The following is a 23,073-nucleotide window of genomic DNA, read 5'->3' as shown; positions in this document are numbered from 1 at the left end:
CCCTTTCATGTGATATACAATCACATCCATCACTTTCAAAACGATCTATAATATCTATGGAATGACAAAAAAACATGCACATCGGCCGACAAATAGTGTAAAATTCAACTAAAGAGATGGATGGGGCATGTCTTCCATATTATATCAATTTGTCGGTCACTAATTTGCCCCATTAGGAAGACTAATGGCCATTAAGCACTAAGAGAAAACATAACTTAGCTTCAATAAAATAAAAAAATAATTATTACCAAAAAAAAAAAAAAAAGAGATAGGAGAAAAGTGGACCGTCAATTTGCTTTAAACTAAATTTCATAATAAGTCATGATTATATATTTTATACATGTACAATAAGGTTAATAATATCTTAGTGCTATAAATAAAGGACTATGTAAAGGACTAAGGTAACAAAAAAGGAAACAACTAGGTCCCAAAAACCTAAGAATTAAATTACAACCGTACCACTCATTTCCATTATACAAATATATTTTATATTACTACGTATATTATATATATATCTCTAAAATCCCACCACCAATAAAAGAGAGAATATAATAAAAAAAAAGTACTAAATTTAATCCAAGCGCATGTATGCATTAACATGACCAAAGTGACTCTTCCATGTTAGGTTGATCCACAACCATGTCCATAAAAAGGGACTTGGCTTGTGAAGATACTATCTTAGATGAAGGGGAGTTTTCAGGTGAGGAAGTGCCTTGATGATGATCAACCCTAGTTTTATCGGAGTATTGGCGCATGCGCATATGTACCACCTCCGCTTGTGCTAGGGCTAATTGGGCTTGGAGGACATCAATTTGTTGTTGAAGTGATGAAATTGCTCCTACACACCCGTAAACTGGGTCACGTACCCTTGCATTAGCCTCATACACCATTGAACTCACTGCATCTCCGCGTTGGTGCATTGGCAACTCCTACATCATATGCATTTGAAACATATCATCTTGATTTATGTATGCATTAAAATTTCAGTAATCCACATAAAATATTGTAATTTTTTTTAAAAAAATGTAATAAAATGCGTCTAAACAATATAATGAAAAACAAAATAAGATGCCCATTTTGGAAGAGCAATGATAGACTTTAAGCACTAAGCAAATATACAAAAAGAATTATAAGAGGAAAGTGAAAAGTGGACCGTCAAGTTTACTTTAATTATACTACATTACATAATAAGTAGTCATGATTATATATGTTTGTACATGTACAATAAGGTTAATAATCCTTCTCACCATCATCATCATCACCTCTATGATCTAGATCAAGTAGAGAGTGAGATAGAGATGTGCTAACTTGCTTTAAAAATGTAAAGGACTAAGGAAACAGAAAAAGAACAACTAGGTCCCTTCTCAATCCACAATTAAGCTATTTAAGGACAATAATATTACATCATATATTAGCTAGGTTGATCTAAAAATACCATGTCCATGCTAAAAAGGGAAGTGGCGCATTCGTAGATGCACCACCTCTGCTTGAGCTACGGCTAATTGGGTTTGGAGAACGTCGATTTGTTGTTGGAGTGATGATATCGCTCCTACACACCCATAAACCGGATCACGTATCCTTGCATTTGCCTCATATACCATTGAACTTACTGCATCACCGCGTTGGTGAAATGGCAACTCCTACACCAACTCAAATATTTGATTAGGTTTCTTTCGTTTCATTTTTTTTTATTTTTTTTGAAAATCTTATATGAGCTAAGCTCGTACGAACATTAATAAAATTATTTTGTTTATCTAATTTGATCCTTAGTTTTATTTTGTACTCCGTAAAACTTAAGTTAGTAAAGATAATAATTAAGAGTAGAAAAAATAATTTGATACATGTAACTTTTTTTTACTTTTAATTATTGCTCAAAACAGAAAAATCAAGCAACAAACATGACATAAATATGAACAACTACACTTTATGAGCTCAAAGTTGTTATGTTTGTGTTTCATTCTGTCTAGTGTGAAAATTTTGATTCATGTTTGTTGAGGTTGTTGAAACTAAAGGCTTGATTATGAATTAATTTCAAAGAATCCAAGGAAACATAAATGAACATAGGTGGTTCAAATAAAATGATGTTGTTGAATTGGTTAAATTTCTTTTTGACATTTACATATTCATGTTCTAAGACCATTGAACTTGATAACATAACAGAATTAAGACTATAGAAATTAGAACATAACTATGGATTGAATAAAGTCATTGACTAGTTGTCTAGGTAAAGTTGATTCTTCACCATTTGTCTTGTAACCCTGTTGTACAAGGGTACTATATGGTCAAGTGTTGTAGATCATAGCCAGAAAGTCTACCAAAACCAAATTCTCCACCCTCCGTTATTTTTTTTTTTTAAGTGAATCACTTTGTTTTATAGGCATTTTGTTGAAGAATAGACCTTTCAAGTATCACCACATGTAAGTGTCCCACATTGGTTGAAGAAGAGAGAGTTAATCTCTTTATGAGGCTAAAGGGCTATTCCACCTATTGCCATATGGTTTTGGGATGAAACCTCCTTTGGACTTGTGAAGTGGACTCTCTCTCTTGGACTGCGGGTACGGCGTAGGCTTGTATTTAACACAATTTTTTTAAAACTGCATCACATCCTTTTTAGACATACATCTTCTCTTAATTTTTATTATATCCTTCTCTTCACATCCGAATATTTTTTTTAAGTGAATCACTTTGTTTTGCAGACATTTTTTTTTAAACCTACATCACTTTCGTAATTTCTTTTTTTTTTTTGCTAAATTAAACCAACCAATGGGCCTTTAAACTTAAGTAAACACAAGTGAATCACCTAATGTGATGAGTTTTCAAAGCAATTTGACACCATCTTGACGTTAATAATTAGTAAATTTTACGGGAAAAAATATGAAGAACTACATGATACGCCATTATACATAGTATCATTGTATCAAATCAGTAATATTTATGTTGTGCATGCTTTACAAATCTCTTAAGAAGCGTAGGATATACTCATAATAATTTTCAAATAAAAAGGCTAAGGAATGTGCACGAAAAGGCTTCTTAGTGGTCAAAAAGTTGCTGCGTGCTTTGCATAACTTTATTTAATTTTAATTATTCCAATAATTAGTATTCCAATTTTTTTTTTCTTAAAAAAAAGTTATTAAGCTAATCACATTTCTTTTGTATATATTTAACATTCCACTACTTCAAGCTTTAACTAACTCTTTTATAGGGTTTTCGTAACTTCTTGTTGAATAAAACTATAGTTGAAATATAATACTCTTGGACACTCGTTACAGTGAAACTGATATAAATCAATGTATTGACAAATCTAACTAACCTAGGGGATATTATATTAAAAAATTTCTTTTTTTAAAAAAAAAAAAGTATCAAGAATTTGATATTGCACAGCAAGTTGAGGTATACAAATAAGATGAAATTAATATACTACGTATATGCATTTTGTACATGCAAAATAATACAGTATGTTATGTCACATTCTTTATTTCATCAACATAGTTAACTTATTTAAATATTTTCTTATTTTATAGGTGTACGTTGATCTACCAAACCATATCATCTAAGTATTGTAAGTTTGTAACTCTCTTTATTTTAGGACGAAAATAGAAGATAATTTTTTCTTAATTACTATGATTAATACTTAGCTTCCTCATATTTTATTAGTTTCATTTTGAATAATTTATATGAAAAATAATAAACTTTGACAACAAGTATTCATTGATTCGTACATAAAAAAACATAATACTTATGCATGTGAGATCTTGATAGATTTTTTTTCAGTGCATAGCGGTCTTAAACATGTAAATTTTTTATAAACGTAGTTTTAATGGCTGATATTTTGATATTCAAGAATATGAACTAGAAATGATGTAAAATTTGATTTTTTTTTTTTGTTATTATTTTAAAATTTGATTGTGTCACAAATAAAAAGCAAATTAAAGGAATTAATAGCGTAGTCACATTGTATAAAATTACAATATACCCCCTATCAATGTTTAATCTTTACATTTTAATACTCCGTATCTTTTTGTAAGAAAAAAAAATAGTTAAGGCTTAAAGATTTAAAAAGTGATGGAAAAAGTAATAAGTTTAAAAGGGTTAAGGCCACAGTGAAAAGTGACAAAAATGCGTAATGAGCAAAATGGACTAGGGAAACATAAGATATCAAATCAAATCAAATTAGTAGTGATAAGGTCAAATAAATTATTGTTAATTGATACTAAGGTATATCAAATAACTTTATACTAAAGGGTTAGAGTGTATAGTAAAAAAAAACCTATTTTTTCCCGTCTTTTAGTTGACACTTTGATTATTTCACTATTTATAATTTTACAAATTTTACTTTAACTAACTCTTGTTATTCATAGATACATTAAAAACTTAATCATGTGTGAATTATCTCAATATAAATTTATTTATGTCGATTTTTTTATAATTTTACAGTGTCAATAATTGAAGATATTTATCGTTAAAATTATACTTCCTCTGTTCTTTTTTACTTGACCTGTTTCTTTTATCACGCTTGTCGATGCACAACTTTAACCATCAATAACTTTCATTCTCTATAAATAAAAATTATAAAAGTTATATATTGTGATAGTATTTATTTAGACGATTCTAACAAGATCTTACACGAATATGTTTTTCCTTACATATGTATAATTCACTAAAGACGGTCAAAAGTAGACAGGTGAATGGTATAAAGTTTAAGCGGGTCAAATAAAAAAGAATAAAAGAAGTATATTAGCAAGCGTGATAAAAGATTGATGTCAATTGAAAAATGTAGTTGAGGTAATACTCACATTGTTAATTGATAAAAGGGTACGGTAAAGTGGTTTAAAAAAGTAAAGTGGGTCCCTCGACCGTTATTAACCGCTACAACTGATAAAGGTCAAAAGCTATGGGGGACAACCAACTTTTGCACCGCGTGAAGGAGTTTCTGTACATGAGAATATAAGATTACTAACCTTAATGCATACACATTGCAAAGCATATACATTTGGCTTATATGTCAAAAGTCAAACGTCAAAATAGTAACATGAGTAAATAAGGTGATTTGTTATGATTGTAATAAAGTTTTGTCTTATACTGTGATGTAAATTATTCTCATCCAGTCTAGTCTATATAATGTTTAAATTTGACCAAGATTAACTGCATTTTTTTACTAATTTATAAGATAAAGCATTATCAAATATAATTTTGTTAGATTCGTCTTATTATGTAATATTTAATTAAATAATTTTATATTTTAGAAATAAGTAATTAAAGATATTGAACAATAAGTAATTGAAAATCTAAAGTTCTAATATGATCTTATTTACATACTTGTGTGTTGAAAAAGGGTACGAAACAAAATTTGAATGCATAATCATCATATTCAATAATCCTTCGATATTAAGATATTGCCAGGTACTTTGTCATCAAAAAATAAAAAATTACCATATACATTCCCGCCAAAAAGTAGTTGGTTGGCGCATCATTTCAACATTTAATAATACTCCATAAAACTAGTCAGTGTCCCGGACAATATTTCATATCGTTTCTTCTTCTTTTTTTTTTTTTTTTTTTGTATTCTGTATATGAGACAATATTTGAAGTTATGATGTGATAATAATTAAATTTCTTAATATATTTTGACTTTTGAATGGCTACAATATAATTGTGGCTATTATATTAGATCAAATCCCAGCCTTTTATTTATTTTGACTAATATAAACCGTTAATTAAGATGATTATTTAGTTTTTTTTTCTTAAAAAAAAAACAAAAAAGGATATTTGACAAAAAAAAAAAAAAACGTTATTAGATTCAGTTTCTCCTTCAGTAATTTGATCCATGATCCTCTCTCTTTTGGAATCCTTCTTTCTTTGTTTAGATGTTAAAGGATTAACGGAGATAAACGTTACGGCAGTTTTTTCGAAAAAAAAAAAAATTGAATATGGTACTTAAGATCTGAATTGGAATAACAATTTCGATGGCGCATATTCTACTATAAGCATTGCTCCATAAAAGCAAAATGAGGAGGAAAGGGATCGAAGGAACGTTGTAATATCATCAAGAAAGTTGCGAGTTGGCATGAATATGAGATCGAAAAGATTGCAGATGAAATATTATAAAAGAACGTGTTTATTTTTTTTAATCAATTTTGTAAAAAGTCATTTTTAATCCTCAATCAACAGTTTACATTGGTTAAAATAAATAAAGGGTTGAGATTTGATCTAATACAGTGGCTACAACTATCCTATATTTTATTTACATCCATTTTAGCCATTTAAAAACCGTCCTATATTTTATTTACATCCATTTTACAATACTATACATATCTACATTATTACAAACTTTTTTAATACCTAACCCCTCTCGCCGCACAATATATATATATTATTTTACTTCTTGTTTCTTATTTTTTTTTTTTGAAACCACTTCTTGTTTCTTATTTAATTAACTTTTTTTTTTCCTAACCTTAATCCCCCCCCCCCTTTATTATTTTGCATTATTAACCTAAATTTATCCATATTTTTGTTACACCCACCTACTTTTTTAAACACTCGATCTCTCCTTAGCATTAATTCTAAAGCTAATAGTAATTGTTAGCTAGGAACATTCTGCAAGGGATGTAATTAGGAATATCACCATTATGTTTGATAATTTGTTGAATTTTTTTTATTTTTTTTATTTTTTTTCTTTTTCTTTTCTTTTTAAACCCGTATACATTTTAATAATTTCAACAATCAATTTTGCTTGTCTTGAACGACCATGCCTAGGGTGGTAAAATATCCCTTTCACAAGTTGACAACCACCAAACTTTTAACTCTTAACATTAATGGTAACCAACAACAAAAAAATTTAGGATACCGTATATTATTCCTTAGAATTCTAAGCTCAACGATAAGAGAAGACAATTTGTCATGGAAATTAAATCGTGTTGATGCATGATCATGAGAAGCCATGAAACAATGTAGAATGCAGAAAAAGGAAATAAAATGAGAGTGAGGGATAATTCAATTAGTTAGAGATTCCCTCCCGATTTTAGGAGATTATGTGATCGATTCACATCATCACATGCATTCGTAGCTCTCTTAAGACAAAAAAAAAATTAAATTTAAAAAATTTAAAAAAAAAAATAAATTAAATAAAGTGGCGTACCTGTAGCATCTTGTTGACGTTACTAGCACCAAAAACTCTATGCACATTAGCAAATTTCTGAGGCTCGTCAGCAGGAAAGTAAGGCGCAAATACACAATCTGGCGCACACCTTCTTCGTAGCAACTTGCACGCTGCACAAGGAGACACCGCCCCTTGTTTCCTTCCATTTTCCTTCATTTTTTGTTCGACGCTTACTAACTCTTCGATTTTGTAATATGTTGTTGGATCAATCCGTAGCAACTCAATTATTTCTAGTCTAAACAAAAGGTTGTGTCAAATAAATATATGTAGCGAACCAACAACTCTTGATTTTTATGTACCATATAATATATGCTACTTTTATTTAGTAATGATAATAATAAGTATGGACAAGAGTAAAGTGCAAGTTATTATATATGAAAGTTAGAAAAGTATGTAAGACAAGCGTTATAGGTTTGTTTGTATAAGAAGAGGAAAGGGGGGCTAAGAAGTGAAAATTGGTGGATGTTATATAGAAAAATTTTGTAGTGACAAGAGTATCTTTAATGGGCCCGACCTATGAAGAATTCTAGATTTTGGTGGGCCTTAACATCGTTTTCGGATTGGATTTTTAGACCCACCCTTTTATTATTACATGTTGGGTCATGCTTTCATTTGTTCCGCTTTAGCCTGTCACATACTCTTGATGATTTACTTTTCTCTACCTACCCGTGCAATATACATCTGGGTGCACGGTATATCTAAGGTATTCTGCACTTATTTTCGATTGGTCCTAACATTGAACAAGCGGTTAGATACATGATTCAACTGTCAAGAATAGTGGTAATTGACTAATTGGTGCCTCAAAATTACTCTTTCTACTGATTTCTCAGCTCCTTAGCATGCTTCTTTTGTAATATGAGGCTTTTATGTTACATGTTTAAAAACTCGTTAATTTTGCATAATCGTATTCATGTGTAGAAAGCATAATAAATTGACAAGAAAAGTAGGGTTTTCTTACACCATTTTTTTATTGAATAAACTATCACAGGTTATGGCTGTTGGGCTTGGAGTTGGAGATGGAGTTTCTCCAACTGATGATATAGAACAAGCTAAGGCATGCGTGTCGGGTATGTCCTTGATATTTTTGTGTCTTCATTTCTAACTTAATTTGAACATTTTACTTCCATACATCTTGTACTTTCACACTTAAGCTCTTTGTCTCAAACAACATTTCATATTATTAATTTTTTCCAACAATTTTGGGATGAAGATTTGAGTGTTTTCTCTGTTTCACACTACGAGTACGAGTTTAAGCTCTTAGTCTCAAACTATATTTCATATTAATTTGAGATCAAGGTTTGATGAAATTGACGCGGTAGGAGGTGCACGTTCTTTTGATGTTGCTGCTGGCCTGGTGATAATGAGGTACAACATACTATAACAGATTTAGCAAATCTGCTTGATGGATTTGATTCTCGGCGAAACATCAAACTTCTTATTAGGACTAACTAATTAAGTATTATTGACAATTATGCTCTTTCTGATATTTTCCAGACTTGATACTCTTGACCCTGCCCTCCGAAGGATGGATCGGAAGTTTGTGAAAGAGAAAGACTTTGTTGATGCAGTGACAAAGTATATGCTTTACAACTGAAACAGTTGCTTTTTCTCAAGAAACCAAATTGCTAACCCCTGATGACTAGTAAAGAAGGGAGTGATCGAGATTTGAACCCGTGACCTTTGTGTTACGTTGGTTCCGATATTATGTTAAGGGACTAACTCAACCAAAAGCTTAATTAAGCTCATGTTTGTTGTGAGTCAATTTTAAGTGTATACACTTTTTTGAGTTTGGACATGGAACTTAGACTGTTTTTTTTGCAATTAAACTGCATGTTAGTCGTTGCTTTTAAAGTCCGTGTTCATTCATTTTAACTCTTACGTACTTTTAAAGTTCATGTTCATTTATTTTAGCCTTAATGTTATTTGAATATACCCTTTAGGTTCATTGGATGTACAAACCAATAATTGGGCCGGAGGAAGCATATATGTAAACAAAGCTTACCAAGTTTACAAGCCAATTGATCCACTGCCTTTCCAATTTAAAGTTAGGCTAATACTATGTCTAATAATTCCTTAAAATATATATATGTATATGTGCTATGTCTAATAATTGATTAAAAAAAAACCATTTACAGTTTAAATTGAAAAATGAACTATTTTGAAATTACATACAGAGAATGTTTGGCATGGAAGAAAGCCAATTGAGCAAGGCTAGCTAACAAAGATTTTCGAAAGCTGAAAAAAAATTATATGCTTTCTTCTATATCTTAATCAGCTGACAAAAACGAAGCAGGGGAATTAGATTAAAATGCTTTCATATTTTCATTGGCAATAATAGATGGACCTTCTACTTTCACATGATAAGAGTTTAAACCATTGATATCAAGACCTTGCCATTTGTTACTATGATCATTTATAGGCATTTGTCCAAGCATTTGTGTTCGAGATGTTGTGTATACTTCTTGCTCGGGGCTTTGGCTGTTTGATTCAAACGTGTATGGTGAAATATTTCCGAGGGGTGAGTCCATTGCCTGAGGAGGGTAACTCATATTTGCTTCGTTTGTACAAAATTGTGGCACTCTTGGTTTAGATGACTCGAATGGAAGAAAACTGCCTCTATCAATGGGGAAATGTTGTGGTACTTTTGGTTGCTGAGCCATGTTAATCATTATTGCTTCGATTGGTTCTGTTTGGTGTGAGTCAAGTGCTGGAGAAGGGCGGGAGATCTTCATCTCAAAGGGTTGTAAACAGGACATTTTTGAGTTATGTGAGTCGATTTGATGAGGGCTCATGAGCATGTTTGAGTCGAACGGACAGGATGATTGCTGCTGCTGTTGGCGGTGGGGGTGTTGCTGCTGTTGCGAATGATGTGGTGCATTCTGTTGTGGCATAACGAAGGTGTCTGCAGTGTTTGAAGTATCTCCAGTAGCAGCCTTAAGCCTGTCTAGTTCTTGTTTGAGCGCGTCATTCAAAGCTGTTTGACAAGGTAACATCTTACATGATTCAGTCGGTTATTCTAAGAGTCAGAGTATACATATACATCATGAAATAAAGCTGCTATATCCTTAAGATGTCTATTCATAACTAGCATAGAATTATCAATTATGACAGTAAACGAGGGTTACACGTACCATCACGTAGTTGAGCCTGTTGTTCCATGGACTCTAATTGACGTCTAAGATCCATGTTCTCGTTTGTTAAACCAGTTGTATCTCTCTGAAGATGGGAAAACAAAATGCATAAAAATCTGGCTTTAGAACCAGTTAAAAAAGCAATTTTGATGAATTATAACACTAGATTTGTTTACATTTACACTATAGAAGCATCGTAGAACAAAACATTATTCTACCACATAATTTCTGGCAAGAGAATTCTACCACATAATTTCTGGCAAGAGAAGGAAATAAGAGCTATTAGCCTATTAGCATAATTGTTTTTTTCCTAAGCTTGTAAATGACTATCTATCATCTTTGATGCACGGAAACTCGTACAAAGGGTTATGTTTTCTTATAGCTTAAGGGGATTCAGGGGAAACATTTTTTGTACTAACCTTAAAAAGTGAGAGCTGTACGGAGAGTGCAGTTGCTTCAGTTTGTAAAGATTTGACTCTTTTCTCTAGCTCCTGCATATATCGAGCCTTTCGTTCTTTCGATCGAGCAGCAGACTGCCTATTAGCCAAAATCCTACATGAAAATTTTCATTTTAATTCATACTCGCTACAAGAACCTGTCTATTATCCATACTAAGAAAATTACAATCACATACTAGCTAAGGTACACAAGGGAAATTTGTCAGAAATGAATTAAGATATAAGATTGCAAAAAATTTCGAAAGGCTCTTTGTTATAAACGTCGTCGGTCTAGAGAATTTTGAGGGGGTTGATTCTATAATAACTAAAATTTCATAAGGAACAAGTTTATAAACTCAATTAATCAAGGACAATCGACCCCAATTCTTCTTATGTAGATCCTCCCCTGCACACTTTACCCTTTTTTTTCCCCTAGAAAAACAAAATTGCGAGTATGTGATAGAGAATATATGATCAACATTATTTTTAAAAATAAAAAAAATAGACATGTACGTTTGTTTTATAGATAAGATTATAAGAAAAGGGGTAACCTCTTAGCTCGTTTAGGATCAGCAATCCACAATTCAGCCAATTTATGAGGAGGCATAGCCTTCTTAGCTTCACAAGAAGCAATCCCAGAATTATTATTGCTAATCTTGCTATAATCATTGTTATTATCATTGTCATTATTACTCGAAATTCCTGAAAATTCATCGACTAACATGCAATGTCTAGGCTTTTGATTATTATTGTTATTATGATGATGATCTTGAGGAGCATTGTCATGACAATTCATGGGATCATTTTGTTTATCGTCGAAATACTCGATTTTCTCCATATCCATATAAGTAGCCAAGAGATCATCAGCGTCATCACCTCCTTCCATGGAACCCCCGAAGCTAATTTGGTCGGGAATTCGTAAAAGAATCTCTGAGTGAACTCTCCGGTGGCCCATTACCAGAGAGACTACGCTAGCATTACCATTGACATTGACATGGACATATTGTAATTATGTGCCGCGATTATTTTATGTTTTTTTTTTTTTGACCTCTTTTCCTCTCGTAAAATTATTGGTGGTGGTGGTGATAGTGATTGATGACGGGAGGATGGCGAATTCTCCCGTCGAAAAAATGGAGGGAGGGAGGAGAGATAGGGAAAGAGAAGGGAGAGGAGAGGAAAGGGACGTTAACAAGAAATGTGTGGGAGGAGGAGCGACATTTTTGGAGGGAATTTTTGTGATGAGAGGTTCTTATATGAATGAATGGGGAATTTTGCGGAACATAAGCTTCTTCCCTCCAAAATTATGATTTTTTCTTACTCATATAATAATAATTATTATTATTAGTAATCAGTTTCACTATATATATATATATTTTTATTTTGATAGAGGCATGGAGCGAATAAGGAATTGAAAAATAAAATGACATTAAAAGACCATGTTCACGAAGGGAACACCTAATGCAAGTAGAGCCTATAAAGGTGAGCATGGTTGAATATCTGAACCATTATTGTTATCGGATCAGATTTTTGATAATAACTTACTAAAAATGCTATTTATGAGCCAAACTTATACACAAAGTATAAATTCGGGTATCAAATACTGGATACCCAATATGATATCCAAATATAAAAAGTTATACTTTTGTTACTGTGATATCATTTGGTACTATTCAACAACATTACAGCATAATCTCGACTATTTGTTCAAATTATAAAGCAATTATGAAACAATGTAAGAGTTTAGGTATTGGATATATAAATTTGAGTGGACAAAAATGGTAACAATTTTTGTTAGATCATTATCGGATACCCATCAACTTTGAAAAGTGAATTATCGAATTGAATACTCGAACCATTACAATTATCTACCTTTCGAAACAAATTTTGGGATTTTTAGTTTTCCAAATAATTTTGCTCAACCTTAATGCAACTCATGTATACAATAGATAATTGTTGCATGCATGTTACTGTATTACTGTATATAATAAGATTTATAACATATAGGAAAAATTGTCAGGAATATTATGACCTTTGTTTGGTCTTCCATAAATAAATCCACCTTTTGTTTATTCCCAATAAAATGACCTAATATTGATCTTCCATAAATAGGATAAATGACCAGTAACCTGTTTTATAGGTTAAGGAAGAGACATGTCGTATTGTGATTGGTTAGGATTTTTTAATTTAATATTAACATTTTTCTTTTTAAAAAATGATATTAATTTTTTAAAAACTTAATCAAAAAACAAAAAAAAAAAATATTCCCTCCTTCCCCTTCCGACCCCTTTCCCGATCTCAGTCTCCCTAGCAGCAGCCACCGCGACACAGCACCAACAGCCTCCTCGCAACGCCATCATACCAGCCCAAAACCCTCCCCATCCTGCCACGCAATCCCGACCCTTGCCAGACCACGCAACCATCCCCCTCTCTGACGCTAATTCCAATCCTCGCCAGACTGCCAGAACACGCAACCATCCCCTACTCCGACCCTCACCAAACCCTGAACTTCCAAATAATTATAAAATTAAAAAATATATATATTCTATTAAATATATCTAGTTAGTGAGATCAAATGGTATTGCCAAAGACTAAAAATAATTATAAAAAAGTTTGAAAACGAATAGAAGTGGAATTAATTCGTGGTGGATAGTGTGTCGGGTCATAATAGCTCACAAACCTAAGTTGCAAATTTGAACCATGTTCAATTGTTCATGCCACATATCGTGCCATGCTTTTCTCTCCAATTGCAAGCATAATGTCATGATGTGCCAAGCCAAACCCATGTTAGGTTGTGATGTATTTTAGGTCGGCCTGGCTAGCTCCAACTCGAACTTGGACTCTTGGAGTACGACCCAATATGCAAGGCCCGGATTGACTCAACTTTTAAGGACTAAAGAAAATTCTCCCTTAAATGTGTCTTTGTTAACTTTAACTATGCTCTCATTAAGACGAGCAAACTTCAAAATTATTGCCATTAAAGTATATGGTTGTTGGTTACATTATTGCCATTAAATATGCAAGCATATTATCCGATCTTTTCAATTTCCAATTGTCTATAATTCATTGGTGCTAATTTATATATATTGACGAAAATACAAAGATTCTTAAAGCATGAATGTGGTTTTTTCGCTCTTGGTACTTAGATGACTCATAAAGCAAAGACCAAGATGCCTAATGTTGGGAGTCAATCATGTATAATATAAATGGCTTTATCCCAATTGTTAGGGTCCAGCACATCCATTGGCTAGTAGAGAATAAGCAAATATAGATACAATGATTATATAATTAAAACAAGACATTTTATTTCATATCATAATTAGTGTGTGGCCTGAGCTCCGGGACATTACTATAATTATCATATTGCAATATTTAGATTTTTATATACATAGTGCATCATAAATATTACTTCTTATTAAACAATAGAATAACTAATGGAAAAAATATATATAAACAAACACCCCAATTAAAGTTAGATATATAATTAAAAGCGTTAAATATAAAAGTATAACTAAAAGTTGGCTAATATGGTTATTAGACCTTCAACTTAATTATTGTTGGTCGTGAGTTCAAACACTATAAAGATCAAACGTCTATAATTATTTTTCTTTGAATAGATAACATAAATGACGTAGTAGTATTACTTTACACTACACGTGTTACATGTATATCAATGTATTCGAAAAAATATAATTGAATATAGCCTAACATAATATACATCTTGTCAATACACGACTTTAACCATAAATATTTTAATCATCTAATTGTAAAAAGTATCAAAATTTACTTGGTATGAGAACAAGTTTAATAACTAATTATAATTAAAGATGGTAAATTATTGTGATTGCAAAGTGTGTGTGTGTGGGGGGGGGGAGCAAATTTGTAGGCGCTTCACTGTAGAAAACTAGAAACCATATTTGTTAAAATCCCGATTCGGATCTTACGATCCTACGATTCTACGAACAAAAATTGCGTGATCGATCCGGATTTTTGGTAGGATCTTAAAGTTTGTAGGATCTTACGATCCTATTCCGATATTAATTATGAGTGGTAAGATCTCAACATGATCCTACGATTTTATTACGATCCTACGATCCGATCCAACATTTTACTATAATATGAGACTTTGATTTATTTTGACATATTTTTTATTACTCACTAGGCTATATGCACCTAAATTTAATGTATTTAATAATTATCGCCAATAAATTAGCGAATCCGAGACATTAATATGATTTTATCAATTGACAACTTGCAATTGTTATAGTTAAGGTCTCATTCTTGACAAATTTGCACATAATTTATTAATTTAAACTTGTGTTATTAATCTTCTAACTACCATACAAACAATGCTAAATGAAGATCGACCTTTCTTAAGCAAACCAATGTCTTTCGCATGGAAACCCATTAGAAGAAATGTTTTTCAGTCAATTTATAGCATATAATATTATTCGTTACTAAGTAGGATCTTACGATCCTACGTTTCGATTCTATTGATTCGATCCCACCCCCCCTCATCGATCCAAGGTAGGATCTCGATCCTAACAACCTTGGTAGAAACAAGTATCTAAGGTCACCAAAAATTAACAATTAAACAGTACTGTAAATAATGCAGGAGATTAATCATACTATTGTGTGCCGTTCAATGGTCTAACATAATTAAACATTAGTGCAAATCAATTTCTAATATTTATTCAATGACATTTTATTGTAGAACACCGCCTTAAGCTATTAAAACATTATTTTATATTTTATTTTTTACAATCAAAGTAAAAAACAATTTTCCTTTGGGTTACAAGATTGTGAAAAACTTCGTATTACTATAGAGTGAACATGTAAAATAGGCGGTAATTGGCAAAGTGGTTGTCTTGGTGTATTATGGTAGGTGGCGGAACTTACGACGCATAATAGAGTAGAGTATAGCGCCAATACAATTTGGCATATAGCCACTAGTAGCCGTAACTAGACAATTTGGAGCTCGATGCATGAGCCAAGTCGCAGCCATATATAAGTCCAAGGGGTAATGGACAAACACATTTGACAACTTCCAACTAGAAACTTTTTAATTAATTAATACTGGCAAGAATGATGATTAGGCTACAAATAGTTCTAGGAGATTGCAAACTTTATCTTAATCATGAACCTAATCCATAAATTTAGTACCATAAAAAGATCAGCGGATGCCAGTACATCAGGAGATTAAAGCATGACAAATTATTAAACTTCAAATAAAATTAAATCTAATTAAAGAGTAGTAAGGTCAAATATGTAATATTTTTTAAATATTCTCTCATTAAGAACATTAACTATATATGAGCAGTTGAGCACTGAACTCGAATGAATCGCCTTATTACTCTAATATTCTCTTAATGCTTATTAGTTCGATAACTATTCTCTCTTTACTTAATAATTCAATGATTCAACACCAAGATTACAATATCCTGTTATAAAGACTACAACACCCTATTATAAAGACTACAACACCCTTAAAATTGTAACTAGAGTATATGGCCTAGTATGGATAAATATGTAAATTTCTACAAGTACTATGTTAGATTTTTTTTTTTTTTTAGATAAAAAAAACATAAAAGTCCCTTGCCTAGGGTTTGTTCTCGTCCCTCGCCTAGGGTCTCTGTTTGCCCCTGTTTTTCGTCGGTTCTTGGTGGTTTTTCGACTCTTTTTCTGCAGTTTTCCCCCTGTTTTCTCTTGGTTTTATTCCTTTGTGAGCAATGGAGTCTCAATTATTGAATGATTTGGATAATTTGCGGTTATCTGAGGAGGAGAATAAGGTATTCGGCAATTCTGATGATTGCGATGTCGATGATGATACGAAAGCTCGAATTTCCCTAACCTTGATAGGGAAATTGTTGACTGTGAGACCGTACAATGTCGAGGCTATGAAACGCACCCTGCTGAATGTTTGGAGAGTCCGAGACAATGTGGCGATTCGAATGGTGAAAACGAATTTGTTCATCTTTCAATTCTTTAGCGAAGATGATAAGCGCAGAGTTCTTGAGGGCTGCCCTTGGTTTTTCGATAAGAAACTCCTTCTGCTGACTGAAATTTCCGGTGATGAGCAACCCTCAGAGGTGCGATTTGGGATTTCCCCTTTCTGGATCAGATTGCGTGATGTCCCTTTTAATAAGCGAATACCTGAGTTTGCCTTTGATATCGGTGAACACCTAGGAGGGTTTATAGAATATGATGACTCGAACCCTCTTGGATGGAACAAATATCTCCATGTGAAAGTACAAGTCGACATTAACAAGCCCCTTCGTAGAGGGGTGAGGGTTGCAACTGGAAGACAAGGATCGAAGTGGTGTGGCATTCAATATGAGCGTCTGGCGGATTTTTGTTATTACTGTGGCCGACTTGAACACACTGACATTGAATGTCAATATGTGGAGGAGGAGGCAGTTAAGAAGGGGGTAGTATATGAGTATGGACCTTGGCTTGGAGCTTTGCCAAAGAAACCAGTCAGACTATCGATCTTTGAGCGTGAAAAGGAGAAGGAGTTGCTGGCTAAACTGAAGGGGCAGGCTACGGTGAAACTCCCTGGTTATCATGACCCAAATGTGATCCGTAAGGGACCTCCGGTGGCTGCCCGGAAGCTTGTTTTTTCGCCTGAAAGGGAGGCTGAAACCGTGATCCTACACAAGGAGGATAATGTCCAGCAGAATGTTCAACTAGGGGCCTTGAAGGAGAGCACTACGACGGTTACAATCAGTGATGATATTGAGGTGACGGGGATTCTTCCTAATACCCAGTCCGGATATAGCGCAAACCACTTGGAGGATGCCTCTTCCCCTATTAATCCGATACTTGTGGCTGACCCCCTAATAACTCCAAGGTTGGAGTTAGAGAAGCAAGTGCTTGGAGAGATTAAAGGAGGAGACTCTCACGGTAAGACATGGAAACGCATTGACAGAGATATGGATACCAATATGGAGGAGCAACCACCTCTTTATGGGAAGAGAAAACTTCTTGATTCTTCTGTTGAAGTGGAAACGAGTGAGACATCTTTTGGGAAGCGATTCAAAGCAAGCTAGCTCGGAGGTGCCTTCTTTTTCTTCTAGTCCGGCGGAGGTTGACATGGATCAACCCCGCCAAGACCAATGAGTACTTTATGTTGGAACTGTAGGGGGCTTGCTAGCCCTCGTGCAGTTCGGGAACTACGAAAGTGGTGCTCTTCTTTAGTTCCTGATATTTTATTTTTGTCTGAAACAAAAGTTAATAAAAGCATTGCTAAGAATAATAAAATTAGTTTCAATTTTTCGTATTCTTTTGGTGTGAGTAGTATTGGTAGATCCGGGGGGTTGTGTATTTATTGGAGGGACTGTGTGGATTTTTCTCTGGTTTCGTTCTCCCAAAATCATATTTGTGGTGATGTTAAACTTGAGTCGGGTGTGGGTGGCCGGAGTCTGGAAATAAACACAAAACCTAGTCCCTAATTAGACAGTTATGTGATGATGTTGAGGGGCCTATGTTGTTTGGGGGCGATTTTAATGAGATTTTGTCGTATGGTGAAAAGGAGGGCGGAGTTGATAATGCGAGAAGGGCTTTGCTTGATTTTCGGGAAGTTCTTCACGATTGTGAGCTTAGGGATTTTGGGTATGAAGGGCAATGGTTTACATGGGAGAAAGGTCGGACTGTACAAACTTTTATTAGGGAGAGGTAGGATCGTTTTGTGGCAAATGGACCTTGGTTCTAGCTTTCTCTCAACCAGGAGGTGGACAACATGGCTCGTAAAAAATCTGATCATTCACCAATTTTTCTGAAATTTGGTGAACATAGGAGGAAAAAGAAGAGAAAAAAGAAAATTCGATTTCGTTTTGAAACTCACTGGCTGCTCGATGGGGAATGTGAGGAGGTAGTGCGTGGGGCTTGGGGAGACAGTATGGGTGAGGTGGGGGACCGTTTGAAGAGGGTTGCGGGTGATCTGAAGAGCTGGAGTGGTCGTAAGTTCAAGGGGTTGGAATTGCAAATTGACAAGCTCGAGAAGGAATTGAAAGAGGCGCAAGGGGAGGCGGTGTCAGATGAGCCTCTTGCTAAATGTGCTAACATTGAGAAGCAGCTGGAGGAACTGTGTGATAAGCAGGAAGCCTACTGGTACTTGAGGTCTAGGGCCTCAGAAATCAAGGACGGGGATCGCAATACCAAATATTTCCACCATAAAGCCTCTCAGCGCAGGAACAAAAATGAGATAAAAGGCCTCTATGATGCCGAGGGTAATTGGAAAGAGAAGCTAGAAGATATTGAGAAGATTGTCGAACAATTCTATAAAAACTTATTTGCTGCTGGCACTTTTTCCGAGGATGCGTGCACTAAGGTTCTCGAGGCAACTGAGAGACTTGTGACTCCAGACATTAATTCTGAGCTTATGCGATCGTTCTCAAAGGAGGAGATTTTTGCCGCTCTTAAACAAATGCACCCCTGCATGGCTCCAGGTCCTGACGCTATGCATGCTATCTTTTTCCAAAAATTCTGGCATATTGTAGGTGATGATGTTTCCAGACTTGTTAGTAGTATATTGCAGGGTAATGAGTCAATTGTCCCTGTTAATCATACTAACATTGTGCTTATCCCAAAAGTGAATTCCCCTACTCTAGTGTCAGAATATAGGCCTATTGCTCTCTGTAATATGTTGTATAAAATTGCTTCGAAGGCCATTGTGATGAGACTGAAATCTATCCTCCCTGACATTGTTTCGGAGAATCAGAGTGCTTTTGTCCCCGGTCGGATTATTACTGACAATGCTCTCATAGCCCTGGAATTGTTTCATACAATGAAGACGAGATGTAGCAGTAAAAGAGGCATGGTGTCTATGAAGCTGGATATGAGTAAGGCCTACGATAGAGTTGAGTGGAATTTTCTAGAAAAACTTCTCTTGAAATTGGGGTTTGCGGACAAATGGGTGGCAACAATTATGGATTGTGTAACTTCGGTTAAATACTCCTTTATTGTCAATGGGGATGTTTGTGGCTCAGTTTCACCCACGAGGGGTCTTAGACAGGGAGACCCTCTTTCTCCATATTTATCTATTCTTGTTGCAGATGCTTTCTCGGGTTTGATGCGGAAAGCTTTAGTTGATGGTTCTATTCATGGTGTTAAAGCTAGCCGAAGAGGTTCGGAAATTTCTCACCTCCTATTTGCAGACGATAGTCTTCTTTTAGCAAGAGCCAACCGAAGGGAGTGTTCCCCAGATTGTTGAAATCCTCAACATATACGAACAAGCTTCCGGCCAAAAAAATAATTATGAAAAATCGGAGGTCTCTTTTAGTAAAGGGGTGAGTGCTTTGGTGCAAGAGGAATTATTGGGGGTTTTGGCTATGCGTCGGGTTAATAAGCATGAGAAATACTTGGGGATTCCGACAATAATTGGTAGATAAAAAAAGACGATTTTTGCAGCCCTTAAGGATAGAATATGGAAAAAATTGTCAGGGTGGAAAGAAATTTTTTTATCGAGAGCGGGCAAGGAAATTCTACTCAAATCTGTCATTCAAGCCATTCCGACTTATATTATGGGAGTCTATAGAATTCCGGAAGGGGTAATTGGGGAGATTCATGCTATGATGGCTCGCGTTTGGTGGGGAAATGATACTACCCGGAAGAAAGTTCACTGGAAGAGTTGGAAGGATCTTTGCTCTCCTAAGTGCCTAGGAGGCATGGGCTTCAGGGACTTATGAGTCTTCAATGATGCCCTCCTTGGTAGACAAGCATGGAGGCTAACCAGTAACCCAAATTCTCTCCTCAATAAGGTGTTAAGTGCGAAATATTATGCGGGCAAGAGCTTCCTGGAAGCAAACTTGGGTTATGGAGGTAGTTTCTCTTGGCGCAGTATATGGTCTTTGAAGGCCCTTTTCAAGGAGGGTTTGCTTTGGAGGATAGGGAATGAAACAACAGTCAACATATGGCTTAATAAATCATATACTGCGCCTTCCACCCCTTGTTCGGATGTTGTGACTCGGGTAAGTGACTTAATAGATCATGACTCTCGCCAATGGGATGTTCAACGCATCGAAAATATTTTCAATACTGAAGACATTCATAGCATACTAGCAATCCCCTTGTGTCCGAATGCTGCTAAAGACTCTATAATGTGGGCCTTCTCGAATGATGGTTGCTATTCTGTGAAAACAGCCTATATGCTAGGCAAGTCATGTAATCTTGATCTGTTTCACAAAGCATGGATAGAGATTTGGAAGTTGGAGGTTACCCCAAAAGTCCGACACTTTTTGTGGCGAGTTTGCACGGGAACTCTCCCTGTAAGAGCCTACCTCATGCATAGGCACATGACTAATGTAGTGAGTTGCCCATGGTGCGTGGACTACCCAGAAACCGTCCAGCATGCCATGTTCGATTATCACACTGTGCGTGAACTTTGGGTAGAGTGCGATTGTGTGGAGATGTCTTTTTGGCCAACTGGTATGTCTTTCTTGGATTTATTGGAATCATGGAGCAAGCTGGACGCAAGGAAGGTGAGTAGAGGTGCGATTTTAATGTGGTACTTATGGAATCGGAGAAACGAAATGGTCTTCAATGGCAAGGAAATTTATCATCCCGTCATTGTTAAGCGTACTCACCGCCTTGCGGCTGATTGTAACACCTACATGAAGAAGAAATATGGAGGGGTCAAAAGAAATTCTTGCCGCAGCCCCAAAGGATGGAAAGCACAACCGGAAGGTATTGTTAAACTCAATTGTGATGCTTCCTTGTGTGATGAAGGTTGGGTAGGAATGGGGGTGATTGCTAGAGATTGGAAGGGGGATACCCTCTTTGCTGCGGCCAGAAGAGTGAGAGCTCATTGGTCTCCGATTATTGCGGAAGGGAAAGCGGTTGCCTTGGCCATAAAACTTGCAAAACGCCTCGGATTGAAGGAGGTTATAATCGAATCTGATAGCCAAGTTATCATCAATCGCTTAACCAAAGCATCGATCTTCTTCACTGACCTGGATGCAATTTTAGATGATATTTTATCTTCTTGTTCCTCTTTTTCTTCTGTTGTTTGGTGTCATGTTAAACGGGACGGTAATGTTGTGGCTCATAATTTAGCCCGTTTAACGCCTTTTGGTGTAGAACAAGTTTGGGAGAACCACGTCCCTTGTGAGGTTTCTCCCTATGTTTTGATGGACAAGTTATCAATATAAGGCACCTACAACGTTTTCTCAAAAAAAAAAAAGATAAAAAAAACATGACCAAATAGAAATGAGAGGTATTATGATTTATGAGGTTGGCAAAAATGATTGCCCCCCTTGTATGAAACACCTCTGGAGCACAATCACCAACGAAAATGAATGAAAAAGATTTGTGCGAACCATAGGCGGTTCTGGGCCGGAGCAAGGTGGTCGACGGAACAGGGCCCCAAAATTTGAGGGGCCCCAAAATTTAGATATATATAATTAAGTTAGGTATAATATTTTGAAAGTGCAGTTGGTGTAGTGGTTAGAGCAATTGCCTTGAGTATAGGAGGTCTTGGGTACGAGACACGCATCAAACAATTGTCTAATTTTTTGGGGAGCTGAATTCAGATTCCTTTTTCCCCCAAAAATTTTCAATCTACTATTTCAATTCCAAAAATACTCTATATCTTCTAAACTCTATATTTCCTATTTACTTTCTATTATTATCTTCTTCATTTTCTTCAATTATTCAATTAATTTTCAAATTTTTTCATCTCCCAAAATTATTCAACGAATTTTATTATCAAATAAAAATTGTGTATTAAATTTATCGAGTAGAAGACCTCATTTTAAAAAGTTGAACAAGGCACCATAAATAATTTACAATTTTAGCCCCGGCACTGGTGCGAACCATAAACCTATCACCAACAAAAGGCATGGGATGCAGTCATGCAGTCATAGCTGCATCAGTTATTGATAGCTAAACAGCCTTACACCTTATGATTTTGCACCGTAACTAAAACATTAGAATAGTAACCCCTGCTTTTTACAGTTTAACGTAACTGTAGTATACGTTTAAAGTCTTTATTTCTATATTCGAATAATTTTGAGGTTATTGAGATCAAATATAGGCTAAGTTCAACTCTGTATTCTATTTCAGTATTGCATAAGTTAGTTAAGGCTTAAGAGTAAAAAATAATCAGGTACACGATAATACTCTGTAGTGTAGAAAAACAATTCGTTACCATACAATACCAACATTATAGTGGTATGGATGATTAATAATTATTTTGGAGAAAAAAAAAATGATATTTGACGATGTTAGGATTATCAACCCCGATCATATTAACAATCTCTATATAAATCACGGTTAGATTTAATACATCTACTATTTTTTATAACAATCTATATCTGCTTTTTAATTATCTAAATCATTCCTTAATCCGGTAAAA

At 34.7% G+C, this 23,073-nt stretch overlaps 3 protein-coding genes and 1 long non-coding RNA gene across 6 annotated transcripts; 2 read left to right on the top strand and 2 right to left on the bottom strand.

The window, feature by feature from the left end:
* Positions 1-280: 280 nt before the first annotated feature.
* LOC110704461 (LOB domain-containing protein 4-like) lies at positions 281-7,591 on the bottom strand. The gene is made up of 2 exons (XM_021882246.1): positions 7,136-7,591; positions 281-929 (listed from the first exon to the last, which is right to left on the bottom strand). The coding sequence occupies exons 1-2, from the start codon at positions 7,310-7,312 to the stop codon at positions 594-596; spliced, it is 513 nt and encodes a 170-aa protein (XP_021737938.1). The 5' UTR covers positions 7,313-7,591; the 3' UTR covers positions 281-593.
* A 212-nt stretch (positions 7,592-7,803) lies between these two features.
* On the top strand, positions 7,804-9,090 carry LOC110704462. Of its 3 annotated transcripts, none has more exons than XR_002507959.1 (4): positions 7,804-7,936; positions 8,145-8,223; positions 8,453-8,521; positions 8,651-9,090. It is a non-coding gene; the product is annotated as an uncharacterized LOC110704462 (long non-coding RNA). The 3 variants fall into 3 exon arrangements; XR_002507958.1 differs by having other exon boundaries at positions 8,367-8,521; XR_002507957.1 differs by having other exon boundaries at positions 8,145-8,521.
* A 181-nt stretch (positions 9,091-9,271) lies between these two features.
* On the bottom strand, positions 9,272-12,056 carry LOC110704460 (transcription factor RF2b-like). Its single transcript, XM_021882245.1, has 4 exons — positions 11,276-12,056; positions 10,707-10,839; positions 10,288-10,372; positions 9,272-10,130 (listed from the first exon to the last, which is right to left on the bottom strand). Exons 1-4 carry the CDS (start codon positions 11,677-11,679, stop codon positions 9,460-9,462), a joined length of 1,293 nt encoding a protein of 430 aa, XP_021737937.1. The 5' UTR covers positions 11,680-12,056; the 3' UTR covers positions 9,272-9,459.
* Positions 12,057-20,818: 8,762 nt separating this feature from the next.
* Positions 20,819-21,868, top strand: LOC110704374. Its single transcript, XM_021882155.1, has one exon. The coding sequence runs from the start codon at positions 20,819-20,821 to the stop codon at positions 21,866-21,868; it is 1,050 nt and encodes a 349-aa protein (XP_021737847.1).
* The last annotated feature ends 1,205 nt before the right edge of the window (positions 21,869-23,073 follow it).

The sequence above is a fragment of the Chenopodium quinoa genome, unplaced genomic scaffold (assembly GCF_001683475.1).
Source record: "Chenopodium quinoa cultivar QQ74 unplaced genomic scaffold, ASM168347v1, whole genome shotgun sequence".
Lineage (NCBI taxonomy): Eukaryota > Viridiplantae > Streptophyta > Magnoliopsida > Caryophyllales > Amaranthaceae > Chenopodium > Chenopodium quinoa.
The sequence above is the reverse complement of the archived record's forward strand: the minus strand, read 5'-3'. Positions and strand labels throughout refer to the sequence as shown.